General features: G+C 40.9%; 1 protein-coding gene across 2 annotated transcripts; it reads right to left on the bottom strand.

The window, feature by feature from the left end:
• Positions 1-16112: 16112 nt before the first annotated feature.
• Positions 16113-20615, bottom strand: LOC124321018. 2 transcript variants are annotated; one of them, XM_046783933.1, is made up of 4 exons: positions 20512-20615; positions 20300-20447; positions 16426-20219; positions 16113-16232 (listed from the first exon to the last, which is right to left on the bottom strand). In XM_046783933.1, the coding sequence occupies exons 2-4, from the start codon at positions 20382-20384 to the stop codon at positions 16227-16229; spliced, it is 3885 nt and encodes a 1294-aa protein (XP_046639889.1). In that variant the 5' UTR covers positions 20385-20447; positions 20512-20615; the 3' UTR covers positions 16113-16226. The 2 variants fall into 2 exon arrangements, with proteins under 2 accessions (XP_046639889.1, XP_046639888.1); XM_046783932.1 differs by having other exon boundaries at positions 20300-20595.
• Between the last annotated feature and the right edge of the window lie 42 nt (positions 20616-20657).

A 20657-nucleotide genomic window follows, 5' to 3' on the forward strand; every position in this document is an offset into this window, starting at 1 on the left:
ATTACAGCGTTTGTGGAGGAGGTCGATGATAGCTGTGTGGTCTGTGAGTTGTGCTGCTGTGAGTCCTGCTGACAATACAGCTTGCAATGTTGGGGTAAAAAAAACAAGACTTCAATTGGTTGGTCTTGTATGCCGGGTGCAGGGCTGCGTCTAGGGGCTTCGTCGATTGTAGAGAGATTGAGAAAGATATTCCATCTTTCTTCCCATATCAGAAAAGTGTCGCGTTCGGCTTCGATGTCGAAAGGTGGTGGAGATCCGTTTGGTTTAAAAGCTCGTTGTTGAATTAAGGGAATGGCCGCTGGTGCTGGTGCTGGTGCTGCCGCTGCTAATCCTGCTGCCATAAGGTTGCTCTCTAGGCTTGATGGCGCGTCTCTGGCGAGAGCGTGGGATGACCAAAACCAAGAACTAGTGCGATTTGAACAGCGCCGCCGCTGCTGCACTACCCGGCACAGTGAAGGATAGAAATGTTGCTTGTCAGAATAGCTTGAAGGCAAAAGAACTGTGAAAACAGTGGGAGGGGCGGAGGGGTGGTAAAGATCGCGACCGGAAATTTACTTTGGTGTTGCGCGCCTAGCAGCCAAAATGTGCAACACCACGTGAGACCAATGCTCGTTAGTGCGTTTGCGAAATAACGATGCTGGGTACACGGAATTTTTTTAAATTTCTATTAGTTAGGGGTTCAGGCAGTTACCAACTGCGCCATGTTTAGACTAAGGCAGCGGTTGTTTAAAAAGCATAGTTTACCTTGTATCGGAGACGATATGAGAACACACCAGAATCTGGATTCGAGCGAGACACAACTAACCCTCCACTTCGTCTGCTCTTCTCAACTAGCGCTGCTGGCGGCAAAGTCAATACAGGTAGCGTTAGCCGACTCCGCATTGAGGACACGGTTTTCAAATGTTTGACAACGCGAACGCTCTTTTTTCAATTGCTCATGCGAACTCAAGTTTTCCTGACATTTCAAAGTTTTCTTCGCTTCCATTCCACGAATATGATCGATGCACTTCTTCATCTGCTGCTCCCAGCGACTTTGTTGATCATGGATGCTGAGAAACGAGTAACACATGTGTACAGCATTCACAAATTTATGATGAAATATATAACAACTACCTGCTGATACTCGACCAGAGCAGTTGTAATTTGAATATCCGATGCTGATTGTAATTCCAGTGGAGGCCACGAACAACGAGCGTTATTGAAAACCACACCAATGTCAAACGGCACTTCTGATTGTGGTTTAGAAATTCGACCAAACAAAATTATAATTAAGTTAAATATGAAACTAATAGACTCATATGGAGACTCGTCTATTGAGACAAGTCAGATAATTAAAACGAACGAGGGATGTCAAAATGTAATCAATTTGTCGTGGCAAATTTTGTTGGCCTTTGTCGATGTTCGTTTCGTTTCATTCATACTGAGAGTATTATCTGTGATGCTGATTGCTGGGAGACTGAGAGTCAGGCTATCATTGTCTATTGTCATTTCCTGAATAATCACCCTAAAGCATTGCCGTTCTTTCCCTAAAAAAAGTAAGGAGGTTGACATGTTGACATCAACAACTTTCTATTTGGTGATAGCGTGCGTCTTATCAGATTTTCCTTTTGGAGACTCAAACATGTATTCACCTGGAGTGATGACAGGAATCAAATCTAAAGTGTTGTGCAATGATGCTTTGGGAGTCGTTGTCGTACGACACGGGCTTCACGTGTTTCTGAAGAGCAACTTTAACCACAAGAAAAAGCAAGATATAGAATATTTTGTGTAAAACCAAATCCGCTACGGACACACCTAAATCGATGAGGTTAGGATTAATGTGCATTCCTACCCTCCCTTACACAAATAATGTGCTATTTTTTTTAGCAACTTGCGTTTGAGCCAACAGAAAATCGGAATGAACAGAATTGAGATTCTCAAGAAGTTGAGATTTTTTCGAAGCTTTAGGTGGAGCAGTGTTTGTTGACAGTGGATGTTCGTTTGCAACCGTACGGGATGTTTTTCTCCATTCCTTCAATCTGGACTGGGTAAAGAAGATTATTTTTTTATTATTTTTTTTTGTATGCTATTTTGTTTTCAGCCAAAGCCAAACAAAACCCAAGGTCTGTCATTCAAGAAGTTGAAAGGCTCCATCCTTCAGCAAAGTATAAGTAATGTTACATCCCATTTTTTAAATAATAAATTTTTAAATTGTTTTGAAATACAATTATTAGAGACTTGGGCGTACTTCGGAACAGAGCATCCGCGGGACTCGTGGTTTGAAACCTTAAGTTCAAAGGAACTGGTTATAATTAGCAGACGGCAAAGAAGGCGGCCGCTACCTATGGGCTTAAATATCTTGACGTAAGAGCATATTCTAAAAAAAGGTAACGCGTTGTTTATTTTTTTTTCTTTTTAAAGCCATGGTTTTATAAAACTGTTCCGGCCTCACTCCGTGGAGTTTAAGTGGTATTTAAAACTTGACTTCCTCAAAATAGTACTGAAACTTAAAAAAAAAATGTTCACATACATCCATACAACAGATCCACAAGTATCCTATCGTCAACTTCTTTCAATTCCGGTCCATCCCATTCCATTTTGGAGGCATGGCGCTTGACAGGTTTTTTGTGGTCGACATCCAGACTCACCACTTCAATTTCCGTGTCTTGAACAGCGTTCAGTTCGTCATCGTCGTCGTCGTCGAAGGGAATCCTCTGATGCGTGAAAAATATTGGACATCAAAGAATTCTGCAGTCTAGTCAGTAGATCTTCATATTCGTTGTCGTCGTCTTCGATCAAGAGCTCGATGACCGTTTTGCTCAGAAAGATCTTTTCTTCCAACTCGTTCATGATGGGTTCGTAAAATCCGGAAGCCGACATCAGATAGTAATCAGAATAAGAGGTAGCGAAACCTGAAAATTGAAAGATTAATACAGGAATATTTTAACAAAAATGTAATTAAAAATCTAAAACTTACACATGATTGCTTTTCTCCTCCATCGAAGCCACTGATGAATCACTCGTTGATGAGCCCGATCTCTTTTGTCGCAATACCTCCTTCGACACCAGGGTTATCGATCCACACAGGCTTAACGTAACCAGATGCGAAGAGTAAATGGTTAGCTTCGATTGCACCCCCGTCTAGATGACATAAATGGCCAGGTTCAATGTAAATGCCAAACTAGGCGAGCTTCAAGATGGGACTTTGATCCAATTCTTACATGACCTCTTCTTCACCAGTGAACAAACTCAACGATGGATCAGTTAGAGAAATAATTTCCTCGATGATATCTGCTGGTGGACCAGGGAAATATTTCAAATTAGGAGAATCAAACTTTGGAAATGAAATCATTCATTTATTTTATGATAACAGACAGCTGCAAAATAATGATTAAATTACCTTTGTCAACCCATTGACAGCGATTAGGATCTTTACGGTTGATTTTCTTCTTCCTGAATTGCTTATAGCTAACAATATTTGGGAATTCTACCTTTGCATACCTGCTAGCAGTTCTTCGTTCTTTTTTTGTGTTGCCAGGAAGGAAATCATCATCCCCCTCACCAGACGCAGCAGCTTCTGGGGCTGTAGGGGCATCCCAGCCACCATAGCTGGCAGGAGTAGGTGAAGTTCCCCAACCATTAAAGTTTCCAGTGGACTTCTCTGGAGTATCTCATCCATTCGAGCTAGAAGCAGGTTTCGCTGCAGCTCCCCATTCATCATCAAAGGCTATCTTGACATTGGTAGTAAAATATACCTATAAAATACAAAGCAAATAAAAGTAAAAAAGTAAAAATACTATGCCACATGGTACAAACTCAAGTTTTTCTTGGAATGAAGGACGTTTTCTTAACACCTGGCCATGCCAAGGAGGAGGAGCCACATTTTCGCAAAAAAAAGCTTTAAGAAACTTCCCGCATATTTGCAAAATATTCGACTGATTTAACATGGATGAAGAAGTAATTTTCAAAAGTAAAAATGGGAATATCTTCAAAAAAGAAGACATTGAGGATATTTTTTACGAATCCGAAATGTCCAGATTCTAGAAAAAGAACCGGCACCAGAAAAAGCTGTAAGTCGTATACCAGTAAGGTATTCTATAAACTAAATCCCTTATCTCACTATTTTAAACTAGCAAGCGGTCACCCATTCACATAAGGAATCTGTGAAATGATTCCGCTCAAATCAAAAACCGCTCATCTAAAATTTTTTTTGCAGGATTAATGATCTTCACCAACATGAAATGTATTTGGACCAAAGAATTGGGGAATTAAAGAAACTGTAGAAGTAAAAGGATGGTCTTTAAAAGCAAGCTTACTGACAGTTCAGAATACAAAAGTTGAAATTGAATAGCTCACTAACTAAACTTAACCTAACACATATCACACAATCACACAAAAACATAAAAAAACACATACTTACATTAGACAAGAAATAATCCAATCATCACCCCCCCTCACCAGACGCAGCAGCTTCTGAAATATAATATACCTATAAAAATACAAAGCAAAAATTAAATCCACCTGTATCAGGTGGGATCGAAAGGAGAGAGGAGAAAGTGGTGGTAGCACCTCCCCTCTCTAAATTTTATTGTTGTTCGTTTTTATTGTTCCCCACAAGACACTCACGATGGATGTGATGTGGATGGATGGGGAGATGACATAATTTCTAGACGGCCCCAGCAAGGTTCGAGGGCTCTCATCTCCAATAGCCCGGCACAACGTCAAGGTCGGTCAAGGTTGTTTTTTCTCTCCAAGATCTTATAATAAGTGACCCCTTTTTTTTCTTTAGTTCTTTTGTTGGTTCGTTCATTCTTTTTGAATAGAGGAATAATTCTGCCCTTCGTTTTCATTGTTTTTCTTGTTTTTGTTTCGTTCGTCCATCGTTCCTGGTAAGACTTTTGCTTCATGTATAATCGAGTGTATAGTATTACACACAAACATACTGTACAATGTCCGATTACGGATCTCTTATCATTGAGGCTAAGGCTTTAGCCTGCTGACTGCTGAGAGTCTCCAAAAAGGGTTCCCGTAGAGCTCAAAAGTCCCCATGGAGGGAAATCTGAAAAGGCGGAGCTTAGAGAGAAAAACTACCCCCGCGTGACCGAAATCGGGTCGCGCTATTGGCTCCGTCTCGATTTACCGATCGATATAAAATCGGAAATTCAGGGAAGCCTATACTCCCTACCACGCGATTTTCAACCCACGGTCCCAGATTTCTCAGTTGCCGCCGAAACAGAGTTATATTCATTCGAGTAATACGTCGATAATACGCGTAATATAATTTTCCCTTGTGGCAAAGACTCTGCAGAAAAGTTTGGGAAATCGAAAAATGATTTTTATAATATTTTGGCTGTCTAACTCGAATTTGCATGAAAATGTTTACTTCAAATGGAAGTGAAGATGTAAAGAAGCTTAAATAAAAAAAAAACGTGTTTGCTGACTTTTGCAGGGGAAATTTGATAGTAATACGAGTAAAAAAAATCGCTAGTATAAAATGAGAAATATTTCCCAAACAAAAAATAACATTTTTGAGAAAAAACGCATTTTCTGTACATTTAAAAATAAAAAATAATGCTTTAAACTAAAGCTAAGAGTCTGAAATTTGGACCACTCATTACTAAAAGCCTCGAAAACATGTTCACCAATTTTCAGGAACCTGTGTTTATTTTAACTTAATTTTGTTTTTCAAATCAAATTTGTTCATTTTTTCACTTTTTTAATTTCGCGCAACCAATTGGCGCAACCTTCGATTTTTTCGCGCTTGGTCTTAAAAAAAAGTTTATCCTTATGACAACATGTTCTGATAGATAGATCAGCCAATCAACGGATTTCAATATGTTCAAAATAATTTTAATGATTATATGGTCAAGCGGACTTTTAAAAAATTCTAACGTTCGCGCCAGGCGAACGCGTCATTTTTTTCAAAATCACTCTAGGAAAAATTTGTTTTTATTTTTATGAATCGAAAAAGCCTAGTGGCGATCAAATTCGTGAGATGGTAGCCACAGGTTTCGGTCGTTTTCAAATGGAATCACCCAGGTGTGAAATTACATAAACATTGTAATGTTCTATGCATAAGTTTTTCATCATTAGGTGCTATGTGTCGAAAAGCTAAAGTGTTTTCCACTGTAAAGTGTTTCCCACGATTGATTTTGAATCTATGTCAATTGATTTAATGTCCATAAATGGACAAAGGACATAAGATCTATGGTCCTAAAAGTATATCTTACAATTTAATTTAAGATTATTTTTTCGATGTAATTCACTATGATCTCTCTTTTTCTTTTTTTTTGCATCATTCGTTTCTTGAACAAAAGGTGTTGGTGCTCTTTACGTGAGACGCCGATCAGCACGGGTTAGAATTGAAGCTCTGCAAAGCGGAGGTGGTCAGGAACGAGGTATACGTAGTGGGACAGTTTCTACTTCACTATAGCTTAGCAAAAACTTAAGGTTTTAGTTCATGTCGTAGTAGAATATCTAAACATAACTAACTGATCAATACCATGTTTTAGTATGATCATGGCAGAATCAGTTAACTATCACAACGCTTGATCGATCAGATTAGGGTATAGTTTAACAAATGTCATATGAAATGGAGATCCTGAACACCTACCTAGGTTGTGTTAACCTTTCTTTCGCCTACGTCGAGGGAGAAAGTCTTTTGATGGCCCTGAAAATTAAATTCAACTTCCACTACCTTTCGTTTTAACCAATTCTTTTTATTAGGTAAGACGTGGCACTATCAAACGGAAGTGCTGCTTGCACCTCAGCATCGCTGGAACATTCATATGTTTTGCGGGCCATTGGCGCTGAAGAAGATTTGGCGCATTCTTCTATTCGATTTGAAATTTGGCGATTCATCACCGAAGCTGAGGTTGATTACACCGCACAATAGTATATTCATCAAGTCACCAAACTTCGAGAAATGAGGTAAATACTGACCGGGTTTGGAATTCCCCGACAAAAAACTTATTTCACTTCCGTTATAAATGTTAATTTGTGCTCCTCCTTTTCCTCTTAGTCCTCTTAGACTTTTTATTTTCTCCCACCGAAATTTTGAAAATCAACAATTTCAACTTTCTGCTTTGGGTTTTCTAACGGACAACGGAGATGATGGAGGCCTTGAAAAGATTATCCGGTTCATCTTTATTGCATTAACAATAAATCTCTCTTCATTTCGCACTGATAACGACATTTCCAAGCAAACAAACACAAACAAACAAAAATGCAATTAATTTAAAAAAAAATAGCTAATTGACAATTATTAGAGGTCGCGTAGTGACCGATGAATAATTGGGGTTCTGTTTGTTAAATGATTGAAGACCTCAACGGTGGTTGTTGAACCACTGTATTCAGCTCTTCAAAGGATACATAAAGAAAGTTACCACCTTGGCCCACCACCCTCCATCCCCGAGGGCGAGGGTCATTCCCCATCTCTTCAGAACATTTCTGAAAAAGTCAACATAAACGGAGGAGGAAAGAAAAGAAAAAATAATCAATGAGAAAAACAAAATAGGACTGGATTATAATAGGCTACTAGCGCCTGTTCCGGATACTATAAGTCGAATCGCCGTGACGTCTTCAAACGCGGTCACGTCCGGGAAAAGACTTGTTATTGGCCCCTTTGCCATTCCACTTGCTAAAAGAAACAAAGAAGACAAAATTAATAAACCGAGTGAATGAAAAGAAAAAATGGGAAAAGGTGTGATTGGGAGATGAAGAACCGTTAAGGTCTTCACTCATTTAACAAAGAGAACCCCAATTATGAGAGAATGAGCGGACAAAATCGAAACATCAATTCCAGCAGCGGATAAACAAGATTTGATCCACCTTCCAAGAGTGGAAGAAGAAACCGAATGGTACGGTTTCCTAGTGGCAATAAACAAAGTGAGACAAGACACGGCCCACAAAGGACCTGATTTAGAAACATATGACCGCAAACAACTCATAGGACAGCAGGAACTGTAAGAAAAAACGGAAAGAGAAAAAGACTGCAATGGACCAGAATGCTGCGATTTCCGGAGACGGAGAAGAGAAAAAGATGTAGCCAGCTCACCAAAAGACAAAGACTGAAAAGAAATAGAGGCCAACTCGGAAACTCTCATGAGCATTGCTAACGCCAAAATAACAACCAATTTTTGGGAAAGCTGAGGTAAAAAAAGAGACAAATTATCGCCCAAACTTGTCAAATATCGAAAAACAATATCAGGGTCCCATGTCGAATCATAACGAGGACGAGGAGGATTATTGTTAAAACATCCTTTCAAAAACTGAACCACGAGAGGATGGTCACCGATCTAAAAACCGTCTACACTATCAAGAGTCATAGATAACACCGATCTATGCACATTAATGGAACGAGAAGCATAACCTTCCTTATGCATATCAGCAAGATACTGGAGGATGACAGCTACAGAATTACACAAGGGATCCGATCCCCGTCCAGTACACCAGCCAAACCAATGGTTCCAGGCGGACTGGTAGGAAGAAATCGTGGAAGCACGGTTGACGTCCAACAATAAAGAAATAACATCTTCCGAAAAAGCTCTATCTCAGAAACGCATCCGGATATTTTCCACACGGACAGAATTAGCGAATTGTTGAGCGGATGAGCCTCCCACACGCTCGACAACAACAGATTCGGATGAGGTCTGATGACCCGTGGAGCATCCACTGCCAACTCTAGATGAAGAGGAAACCAAGTCTGGGACGGCCAAAAGGGGCATACCAGGACCAAAGTCGCCTCTTCCTTGCGTACCTTCGCCAGATATTTCGGAATGAGGGCAAACGCAGGAAACGCATAACACTTCCTGCGTTTCCAACATAGAGAGAAGGCGTTGGATGTCAGCGCAAGTGGTTGTGGAATCCAGGACACAAAGATTGACAACTGCGCGTTCCATGCGTTGGCAAACAGATCGATCTGTAACTCCCATAAGGAGCGAATTTAGAGAAAAACTTGACGGTCGAGCATCCAGTCGCTTGAATCCATGGACATTCGTGACTCCAGATCTGCAATAAAATTCAATGAACCAGGTAAATGGAAAGCAAAAAGTTGAATATTCCGAGACTCGCACCAGTGAATCAATAACGTAGCCAAGTCACAAAGTGACTTACTCAAGGTTATCGACCCGCTAGACCAGATCAGAACGGGCAGTAGCTGAAAGAGAAACAAGATGGTTTAAATTGCCCCTAGCCCCATGGGATTCTGAAATAAAAAGTCGTTGCAAATTTCGGTAATGGGCTTGGGCAAAGGCAACCATGGGAATCACCCACGAGAAATGTCCCATAATGGAGGCAAGTTGGCGAAGGAAAATCTTATCCGCCCTGAGGGCTTTTTCACACATATGTGTTACCTTGACCACTTTCCCAGGGAGGAGGGAGAAAGAAGGGGAAACAGAATCAATAATGACACCCAAGAATTCTATCTCCTGGGAGAGAAAAAAAACTGACTTCTCGGCGTTAACCAGAAATTCCAAAGAAGCGAAAAGCCCAATCACAAGATGTAAATGTTGCGAAACAAGATCTCTCGAAGACGCCATAATTAGAATTTCACCCAAATAGATAACTTAGCGTATCCCACGCTCCCGTAAAAAACGACAACAGGTTTCAAAATCTTAGTGAATACTCAGGGCGCCGAACAAAGGCCAGAAGGTAAGCAGCGATATTGGTAGAAATTACCCTTCCAGAGTACACGTACAAAATTTTGATGCTAAGCGGCCAAGGGAACAGCAAACATGTTACCGACAAAGCCGTCAGTTGGACGAGAAATTGGAATAATAGCTTTCTTAAGCAAAAGATCAGATAATTCCTGATCACAAATATGAGCCATGTCAGAGCTCATAACAGAATCCGACGGCAAAGAAAGCTGAACAGGGACAGCATCAAAATCAATGAAATAACCGAGAAACAACGCCAATCACCCAAGAATTTGACGTAACAGAAGACCAAACCGCAGCAAAACTCAAAAAAAAAGCGCCAACTGCTAGGGTACGGGAGGAACAAAATTAACATACCTGGACTGCTGACCCCTCGGGTGTTGACGGTATTGCGGGGTGTGACCCGAGAAGGGATGATAACGATTCCCACCGAAAGAATGACCGCGATCGCAACCGCGAAAAACTCTCGAGTTGCCCCAATGGTCATTAACAGAGCTCCAAGAGCGATCAGAAGGACCGCCAGCGCGTCCAATTTTCGCCAAGTTATGCTCTTCTTCAACCTCCTTCACCATGGCATCGAGGAACTTGTTTCCGAAAAGGCGCGAAATCTCCCGTGGCGAAAAAAACACGTGGATCATCCAGCAAAGGAGTCATCTTCGGTGCAACTTGGCGCATAACATTGAAGCGACGCATCTTGGAAATGTAAGCGAAGGCGCCACCCAAAAGCTGAAGAGCTGATTCCGCCTCCCCCATCAAAGGACTAGTGTCCGGAAGATTGATCAACAGGTGAATTAGGGGACGCATAGCGTCCATAACGTGGTACTGAGACGAAAGCCAAGCCTTCTTGACGAATTCAACTTTGTGGTTGTCCATACGGTCACTTTTTGCATTCTTCAAGTGCCGAATCATAGACTCATCCACCTTGGGACATTGAAGCTCAAATGAGCCCTCAAATTTCAACTTAAAAGATTCTCTCAACGACTTGCTTGTATCTTTAGCCAACCCTTCAACCATCCACTTACGCAGACGACGAGAGCGCTGGCGAGAAACGACATCCAAAGCGCTAGCAGCCAACTCAACACTTGGAGATGGAGAAAGAAAACGATCTCTTGACTTACTTCGAGAAGGAGAACGACCACGATAACGCCCACCACGTCGCGAAGATGAATCATCATCGAAACCGTTAAAATCTTCGGGAAAATGAGGATCGTCGTCGGAGCCCATTGCACGATCATCAAAGATTTCAAGAACATCGCGACGCTCTCGAGAACGAAGGGCCTCCTCACGGGCCTCCGTTTCACTAGGCGTTGGAGAGCTCGGTCCAGACATGTCCACACTCTGCAAGAGCTTAAAAAGTTCTGAAGAGATGGGGGATGGCCCTCGCCCTCGGGGATGGGGGGCGGTGGGCCAGGGTGGTAACTTTCTTTAGGTATCCTTTGAAGAGCTAAATACAGTGGTTCAACAACCACCGATGAGGTCGAGCGAATGCAACAAATATAATCTGCCAATTTTGACTATTCTAAAGTTAGGAAAGTCAACCAGAAGCTGTGCAGATGTGCGTTGCGTCATTGTACAGGTTTAAAGACACGCATCCGCCGTTCTGCTATGTGCGTGCACTAATTCAGCACAGTTCTCAGTTTTCCACCGGCAGTTGGTTAAATAAGGTTCTAAAATTTCAAGATTAAAAATTTATTAGGCATGCCAATTATTTCCCCATAGATTCTTTTCAAATTAAGAATAAGAAAATTAATGAATTAATCCTTTAGTTTTGTGTTTGAAGATTTTCGTTTTCTTCGCTATCGTTGCTGCTGCCAGAGCTATGAGCGAGTACTATGAGATTTAGGAGCTTTTCTCTCTGAAGTCAACTACCAGTCAGCCAAGTACACCCACGTCCGACCGGAATCATTAATTGATTATGCTAAGTAATCACATACATCACAAGTATATCTCCATAATCATACTGATTATGGTTACCCTGGCGGCTACGGTGTATTTCCATTCTACAATTAAACAAAAACATTATTATTCTAAACCATAGTTGGGCTAAAATTTTTATTATGTATCAAGGATACCGTGTGCGTTTGATTTTCCACGACATGTTATGCGAACATGGCATTTTAAAAATATGCCAGGATTAGCACTGAATTATTCCGTCTGTGCTTCCAAGAGGGTCCTGTGGGGTATTATTAGGGCGGGTTTCGGGCGGGTTTTTTGGTCTTTATGCGGGTTTCGTGCAAATTCTTTCTTGAATCTTGTCGGTGGTGGGTAGGTGAAGTCAGGCTTGAAGAGACGGACAAGTTGACACTAAAATAATCCCGATCCGTTCAGCGCATCGTGAGCGCTTTCCATTAAACCACTTTTTTTCGTTTTTGCGGTTCGGATTGGGGGAAGGGGTCGATTTTTTGGCGGGGGTGGGTAGGAAATGGGAAGAGGGTTCGGTTTTTTTAGGATGGTGGGTGGGAGGGGGCTCTTTTTGCGGGGGGTTGGTTGGGAAGGGGTTGGTTTTTTTGGAGGGGGGATAAGACGGGGAGGCGATTTTTCTACTGGGGGGTTGCCCGGCCACCCCTCCCCCCCCCCTTATAGTTAAAGTGTCGTACTGTGTGGTCTGCTTTCGATTTGTTTTGTTTTAATTGTCAAGCAGACGACAGTCACGACACACACACACAAAAAAGACAACAACAAGAGGGACCTGCCGCCACACCGGCACCTCCTGGTATAAAATAGCTGAGCTAAACGCGTGATTACTTAGTATAAAAATCTTATTTCCTGATCGGGAGAAAATATAGATGATTTGACTACGACTGTGGGGGAATAAACGTATTATACCCGTCAATTTCGATCTATTGAAAAATTTCTAATAATATTCACACATGTGCTCTGTTTTTTCTCCTCTTTTTATTGTTTTGGCTAAACTTAGATTTAAAACAGTAATTTTTACTAAAATTTTTATTGCCAAATGATGGAGGAAAGAGAAAAAAAAATATTGCCGAAGCAAAAAAAAATGACGTTAATATTTCCCCCTCTAAATATTACAACACAAACAACACAAGTGAATAAGTTCATCAAACAACATTCAAGAATTTGAGCAAATAGACGAAATTTTTTTAAGAAAATTGGCATTCTATGTTTCTTCCGCGCTGTTGAACCGATGGATGAATCAAGCATTCCTTCTGTTTTGGGAATATCAGATAAAGTACTCTCTCAAAGACATTGGAAATCTGAAAATTGTAGACCTACCCCCGTGTTCGAGTTTAAAGAAATCCTTGGAGAGAGATTCAAGAAGGGATCTAGTATGGATGAATCAGTCCTTGAAAGCTCTGGTATCCGATCTTATCTAGAAAGCCCTGAGTCTGGTGTAAGCTCACTAAAGAATCGTATTCGCAAATCGTGAATGTCGACTACTAAATACGTTCAAAAGATGTTAGACGTACAGTAAGAAGAAGATTCTGTTGAAATGCCCTCAACTATCGAAAGCCCTGAAAAGGAGCAGCAAGTGGAATGCTTCATAGGAAAATCTAAAAACGAATGTCCACTACAGCGCTTTTAAACGCGTTAAAAAAGAAACGAAACGTTTTCTCTGAATCGCAAACCGTTTTGCATCAAAAATCCGATTTTCAATTGAAATATCTATCTTCAAGGATGTCTAAAAATAAGGATGTCTAAAGGTAATTCGATCTTTCAGGAAGATGAAGAAGTTGGTGGAGGAATGACGAGACTACGTTACGCCCAGATTGCATTTGAAGTAAGTTTAGCCATATGAGAAATTGAATTTGAAACTAAAAATTATGTCCGCAGTTTTTTTGGAATTCCGAGATAGAAGCAAGGATTTCGTGCCATTTAAAAAGCGGTTGATGGCAAATCCAGTTTTCCAAGCGACGAATTCAGCGGGCCAAAGTGGCAGCCAAAAAAGCGGCCGAAGAAGCTGCTGAAGAAGCGAAAAAGAACGAGACTAAGAGGATGCCGCCCGCAGTTACCGTCGAAAAGAAAGAAGAATGTGTTGACCAATAAAGGCAATTTACGCTTCTACGCACGCACCAAAGTTTTGAAAGACGCTTTGGATGCCGTACATGGAATGGTGGGAGAGTGGCTCGATTTTACGCTCGACCAGATGGAAAATTTTTACATTGACGAAGGAAAATCATTCTTGGATTCATGGTAAGACTGTTACAAGATGGTGAAAAGGCAGGGCATTAAGAATTATATGGAATATTCTGGTCTATGTCATGACTTATTATTGTCATTCATGACTTATTAGTTATTATTGAATGACGAGTGCGCTCAACTCCTTCTTACCAGTTTCCCGCCACAATTTTACCACCGGAAACGTGAAGCGAAAACAATTGATGGCTCTGGTTTCAAATTGTAAAATCTAAAGAATTTGAAAAAAACGGTATGTTCGTTTCGTTTTGGCGCGTTGGGCTTTGCCATAAATGATAGGGTGAATACAAAGATATTTTATTTGGTGTTTTTAAATTATTTATTCACTAAATTATTTATTAAATTGTTTATTGTTTTCTTTTTTTAAATCTTGGTCACAATTTTTTAGAGCAAATGGCAACTTCCTTGCAATTTAAAAAGTTGCAACTTGCATATCACGAGAGAAGTGTTAGGTTCGAATCTGTGCAGGTCTTCATCCATTTTTAATCATTTTTCCTTGTTTTTTCTAAATTTTTAAAACAAAATAGATGGAATGCCTAGATTATGTAAAAAATGCGAGTTTTTTCACATTTTTTTAAACAAAATCTGAATTTGTTTTCTTTGGCAAGGACTTAGAAAAAAAAACTCAGATTTTGTTTTAACAAGCAATCCACCACTCAACCGCACTAAATCCATGGACCCCACTTTTTTTCCCATTCCGCTATGGGACCAAGAAATCTGAAATAATTCAGGCATATCCAGTTTTTTACTCCGGATTCACCTGTTTTTGCAGAATTTTAAATATTTCCTGCCGATCGGGAGATATTTAATGTAAAAGTTTGAGTTTTTTCAAATTTTAACAATTTTAGGGGGACTTTGGCATCGCTTTTTGGGTAAATGCTAACCTTTAAAAAACAACAAATTCAACCAAAAGTTTGCTCGGCCATCCCTTAATACAAATCCAAAAGGAATTTACATTCCGAATTATATTGGCCGAGTTATTCCCAATCTAGTAAAGTGTAATTTTGACCAGTTTCCAACCCAGCCTAGTCGCCATTATTTATGACTCTCCCTCGCGTTCCTAGCGGATGACAGACGAAGCATACGAGTTCTCTACACCTCGGGCTTCATATTGCCGGCCACTAGACTATATGAAAAGGCCTACAGTATGTCCCCCGGTCTAAAGTGAAGGCTAGGAAAGCGTAGCTTCGTCTGTCATCCGCTAGGAACGCGAGGGAGAGTAATAAAAAATGCCGACTAGGCTGGGTGGGAAACTGGTCAAAATTACACTAGGTAGGCTCATTAACCATCAAATAAGTTTGTCATTGAATACAAAATGTATTGTATTCCCTTCAAACGTAATAACTCAGTCAAGAAATCAAAGCTAATGTTTACATTTTTATCACATCTTTCATTGAATTTTATTTTAAATAATTGTATTGTATTTATCACATGTCTAATTGTATAGAGCTATCACCTGACTCACTTGTCAACTTGACTTTTTATCTTGTGTTTTCCTTAATTAGATTTTTTTTCTATCATTGTGACTACACAGGAACCTACGAGGCCATGTCGACGGTGTACGATGTGCTGTCGTTGACAAGCAGAGAGATTTCCATCCTCAAAAAAATAGAGAAACACCAGCATTCAGTAATAATAATTGTTAATATCAAATCACTCCACCCACCACCTTCCGTACTCTTACGTTTAACCAGTGTCTTCACACGGACTTTACAGATCAGTTTTTAGACTAATATTACTTTGTTATACTCATTTGTTGGTAGTGTGACGGCTATCTTTGCCAAAGTAACAAAATAATAGCCGGCTTTTCTCTAACTCCATCAGGTTGTTTGACATTTGACGACATCCGTGATAGATCACGAGCAACCGTTGTTCCCCCGTTTGAGCACGCGGATTAGGATCTCACCTTGACCTGGAAAATGCACATCACCTGGATTCCAGCTGAGCCCAGAACGCTTCAAGGTTAGTTTCTTTTTCTTTGCTTCCATTTTTGTTTCAACTCGGAAGAGGAAATGTTTTATTATTTCGCCTTCTTCTTTCTCCTTCCCCGAACGGATGCCAGCACAATTACTCACTGGCCACGAGATGTATCATAGACTGATCGGGTTGAAACTGCGTGTCAACCGCATTCGTTCATAGAGACTTGAATCTGTGTTTGAAATTGATTTTGATTGTCGTTTCCTTTCCTTTTCGGTTAAAATTGGGTTTTTTTTTTATGGTTCCGTTAGTTCCCGTTGATGCACCATCTCACCCACGAAAACACGATGGAAGTCCCGTTTTTTTACTCGTCTTAACACACTCGACACGATAAAAGGAAACGATTATGTCTTTTAGTTTATTGATTCGCTTGTGCACCGTTACAGACAAACAAGAGAAAAAGATCGAGGTCATTGTAGACGTGGATTTTGAAGGTTGTTGTAGGCGCTGCCATTGTTATGTCTGGAAATCATCATAAGATAATATTTGGGGTCAATTAATTTAAATTATGTATCTAGTCAATCATTTACGAAAGTTTGTAAACAAAAAAAAATGTAAGAAAAGATATTCACAAGAAGTATTTAATTTTTAAGTAAAATACTTTTAACCATACGAACAATCTCACAATTCACAAACTACTGGGAGACAAATGTACCTGCTGTTCTTGTATCAATTTCTTGATCATTTCGGATTTCTTGCGGAGCTTCTGCAACGTGGAAATTCTTTGATTGCGTTCTGAGTGAGGCTTTTTTTTCTCGCCATCTATCAACAGGTCGATGTAGTCTGAGGTTGATAGTATATGAGGTCGCAGGGCGATTTCGTTTAGACGCCGAATGTGTTGATAAGTGGCTTGCGTAAGCGCCAACAGTTGTTTCTCATGCTCGGCAATCTCTTTCTTGATGTTTTCTAGCAGCCTTTCATTCGTTAGTGTCTCATCTGCTGCTCCCTGGTACTGTTTGCGGATGGCGTCCGATGAACGCTTGACTTTCTCTTTGACCATTTCGTACCTATACTTTTGATTGAAGTGAACATTCCAGGGGCATTTGCAAATCATGCATGTACCACTGGAATCCATGACAGAGCAAAGGTGTTTCCCTTCGTCGCTGGCCTGCTGACAAGGAAAGTGACAAGTTGTTTGACATGTCTGACAGTTAGTTGTAAATTGGCCTGTCCCGCTAATGTCCGTCTCCTTTGGAACGAGAAACTCGACTTCAAATTCAAAATATTTGTTGGCTTCCATTTGATCTTGATTTTCTTTTAGAGCTTTTTTGATTTGTTCGAGCTCTTCCACTTGCGTCAACTTGAGTTCACTTTTTGTTTGAAGGCCTTCAACAAGAAAGTCGAGTCGCTTTCGCTCCTCGAGAACTTCACGGGTCATCGTCAAAGACTTTGTTTCCATTTGACCCAAATCATTAAAGAATTTCTCGAAAGCCTTTACAGTCATGTTAAAGTAGGTTTCGTTTACTTGATTTGTTTCGTGGTCGTTTCTGTTGCTCTCGTAGAAAACGGAATTATTAAATTTGTGATAAAATATCGTTCCAGTTGCTGGATCAATAGGACACGGAATATTTGCTATTTTAATGGCTTCCAAAACGGGTGGCTCTGAGTTGTCAGAAAATGTCACCATCAGACGGATATTGTCCTTGATGTCTTGGCCAAAAATAGACAAGATGGAATCAAAAATATATTTTTCCGTGGGCGTCAGCCGGGATAGTGACGAACGGACGACTAAGCAGACGGCCTCTAATTGCTTAATACTGTGCTTACACTTGAAATAGGATTCAATTTGTTGCATAATCTTGTTGTCTTGCTCCAGTCCCTGTGTGTCGCCAAATCCCGGCGTGTCCACGACTGTCAGAGAATAGCCCAACCGGGACCCTTTCATTTCGTACAGGTCGTAGGTGGTCACCAGCTCCGTCTGGCTGTGCGCTTGCGATTTCGTGTCCGGTTCATCGATCAATTTGAAGCGGAAGTCATCGTTCCACTCAATTCCCAGCATGTAATTGACCAATACGTTGATTAGAGTGCTCTTGCCTGTTCCAGTGGCTCCCACCATCAGAATTGTCCTTTTCCGATGTTTACCGGCAAGTGCCATGACACTTTTCTCGCCGAAAACGTAATGACCGACACCTTGTATCTTGTCATCGTTAACTTTCTTGAGTGGTAAATTGTTGGTATCAATCACAGAGCTCCCCGAACTCTTTTGACTGACGCGACGAACTATATGTGCCGGTCGTTCTGCGACTTGCAATGTCCTCGCTTGTAAAATCGCAGGTGAACTAAAGAATTTTGAGCCCGTCGAGTCCGTGTACACCACTCTAACCTGAATGCTGTAAAGGCTGCCGACATTAAGATGATGCAGTTCAATTGATTTATCTGATGTTGATCTTTGGATGAGGGTGGATTCTCGATTGCCAGTTTCCCAGCAATGAATCATGAAACCGCTCAGTTGAAACGATTTGGCATTTTCTTCTTCCTTTGCTACTCGGCTGGCATCGCAGACTTCATCTTCTTCTGGAATCACTTGGTTCCAGGAAATGGCGATAGTTGTGTCGGTCACGGAAATACACTGAAGATCTGTTGGCCGCTGGTAAACAGGATCGATTGTTATCTCAGAGCTGATTGGGCCGAATGGACTTTTACCTCCCTGTGTCAGTCTAGCAACCCTGAAGAAGTAACTCTCATCCGGCTGCAGGAAATCGATTGTTATTTCATTTGAAAAATTTGAAATTGATTTCCAGCACTCATCAGATGTGTTGACGTTGCGGTACTGTAACAGAAAATTCTTATCCATTTTTTCGGCCGTCCAGTTTAATCTAATTACACCCCGCCGATTTTTATTCACTGTGACTTCTCCAGGATCCTCGGGGATGGAGAATTTCATTGGAAGGTCCACTCCTGAACCGCAATCGTACAATCGGATGAAAGGTAATCCGTCACCGGAAACGGGCCGTTCGTCATAAAAGAGGAAATAATGGACGTTAGTGGAGTCACGATTATAACTGGTTACCCAGTCGGAAAATTCTTGACAAACCGAAAAAAATCCTTTTTTTACAGCATTCGAACCCAGCATTTTTTCACAGTGATGTTCCCATAGAATCCCACTTGGTGGTTTTGATTTATTAGATGCTTCAACGTAAGATTTTAATGTTTGGATGAAATGTTCCGACTGCCCGGGTAGATTGGGTAAATGAAGGACGACTGCTGTTCGATTCTGTCCTTTGCTTCTAATTTCTCTATCAAGTTGATCAGTTGCTGATAAGAAACACACACCGGGGAAGTTTGCCAGCATCTCAAAAGTCTTGATTGTTTTTTTTTTATAATTAAGCCAATGTTCGAATTCTTTCGCGACGAACGGCGATTTGCTTTCGATAATTTCAATTATTTCGATAACATTTTCTTCTTTTGCTGAGCGACAGCCTCTTCGGATGGAAAGGATTAATTCATACCAATGCTTCTTTAAAGCCAATGTGAATGTCTTGAAACACTGGCTAAAATCTTTCGCGTTTTTCAGAATGGTTTTCGGTATCCATTGGTTGTTTAGCTCCGCCATTATCGAGTCCGTTTCTAAACGAACACGTTTCAAACGGTTCCACATCTTCTGGCAGCGAATTACAACGTCGTGGGAAATGCCGATTTCATTTTCTCGAGACTTGCCCGTCCGATTCTCCGGCATTTTGATGATACCTGCCTCGTTCGGCAGTAGCTTGTAAAGTGGGTAAAGCAATACTCTCAGCGGGACAGCCTGGCCTTCCTCGTACAGCATCTTTCTGCAAGCTTCGTATTGCTCGGCAACGGGCTTCAATGTCCCGTTTCTTCCACCTTTCGTGTGTGTATAAAGAGTACAGTTCAAATCCGTTTGGAAAAAGGGACGGCCATCGCCGTCCTCGTTACATTCTTCTTCCAACTCTTGTAGACTTTGGTCAACCGAGAGACCTTCGCGAAATAAGTTGGCATAGTTTTTCATTCTTTCGTCGTCGATCGCCTCAATTTGTGAATTTGGGTTTTGTTGGCGAGAGAAAATACAAAAAGATTCTTGACCGTAAATGAGGCCCACGACGACATGAGTGGCCTTGGACTCGATCAGTTTTTTGGGCCGGCAGACAATTTCTAGTCCATTTGGACTAACTTGGACTTTCTTATTGGAACGATAGCAATGAATTACCATTTTGGAGTCAAGTAGGAAAGATTCAGTTACTGAATCGGCCACGTATTGCCAGGCTCCTCCAAAAGATGGTGGGAGCAGAACACCGGCCATGAAACTCATTGCAGAATGGTCGTCCATTCCCAAACGAGTCAACCACGGCTCGTCTTCAGACCTGTTGTCTTCATTTTCTCTGCTGTCATTTCTTTGCCCAGCTTCTATCCAGTGAAGTTTGACATTTTCTTTCTTTACCTCGGTAACTACTTTGCGACGTTTCACATCTGCTGGGGCCCAAAGGTTCATGCCTGCTCGTATTCGAAAAAATGTACAACATCCACGATTACAAAACGGTCATTTTGATACATTATCCAAGAGTTGTACTTACCTTGTACGATGACATCTTCAACGTAATTGTAAAGAGTTCCTATATTGAATTGGTTTCCCAAAGCTAGTATTTTGGATTGACTCATCGTGCCAGCTAATAATATACAGGTCTGACGCTTGCTTGTTGTTTTTGTCTGAACAGTTGCACACTAAAACGAGCAAGATTGATTAAATGCAATATATATTTGTGAGAACCGAAAGATTTGTTCGTACGGCGTTGATCCAGAGTTTTTCTTACCAAAAGTGAACTGCTGAGTGATGACCAAGTTGAAGAGTAGTTTTAAGCCATGAAACCTTTATTGTGCAAGAACTTTCTGAGAAGCGCGGACGAACGCGTGAGGCGCCACTTGTTTGTCTGA

This window comes from Daphnia pulicaria, chromosome 1, assembly GCF_021234035.1.
Source record: "Daphnia pulicaria isolate SC F1-1A chromosome 1, SC_F0-13Bv2, whole genome shotgun sequence".
Taxonomy (NCBI): domain Eukaryota; kingdom Metazoa; phylum Arthropoda; class Branchiopoda; order Diplostraca; family Daphniidae; genus Daphnia; species Daphnia pulicaria.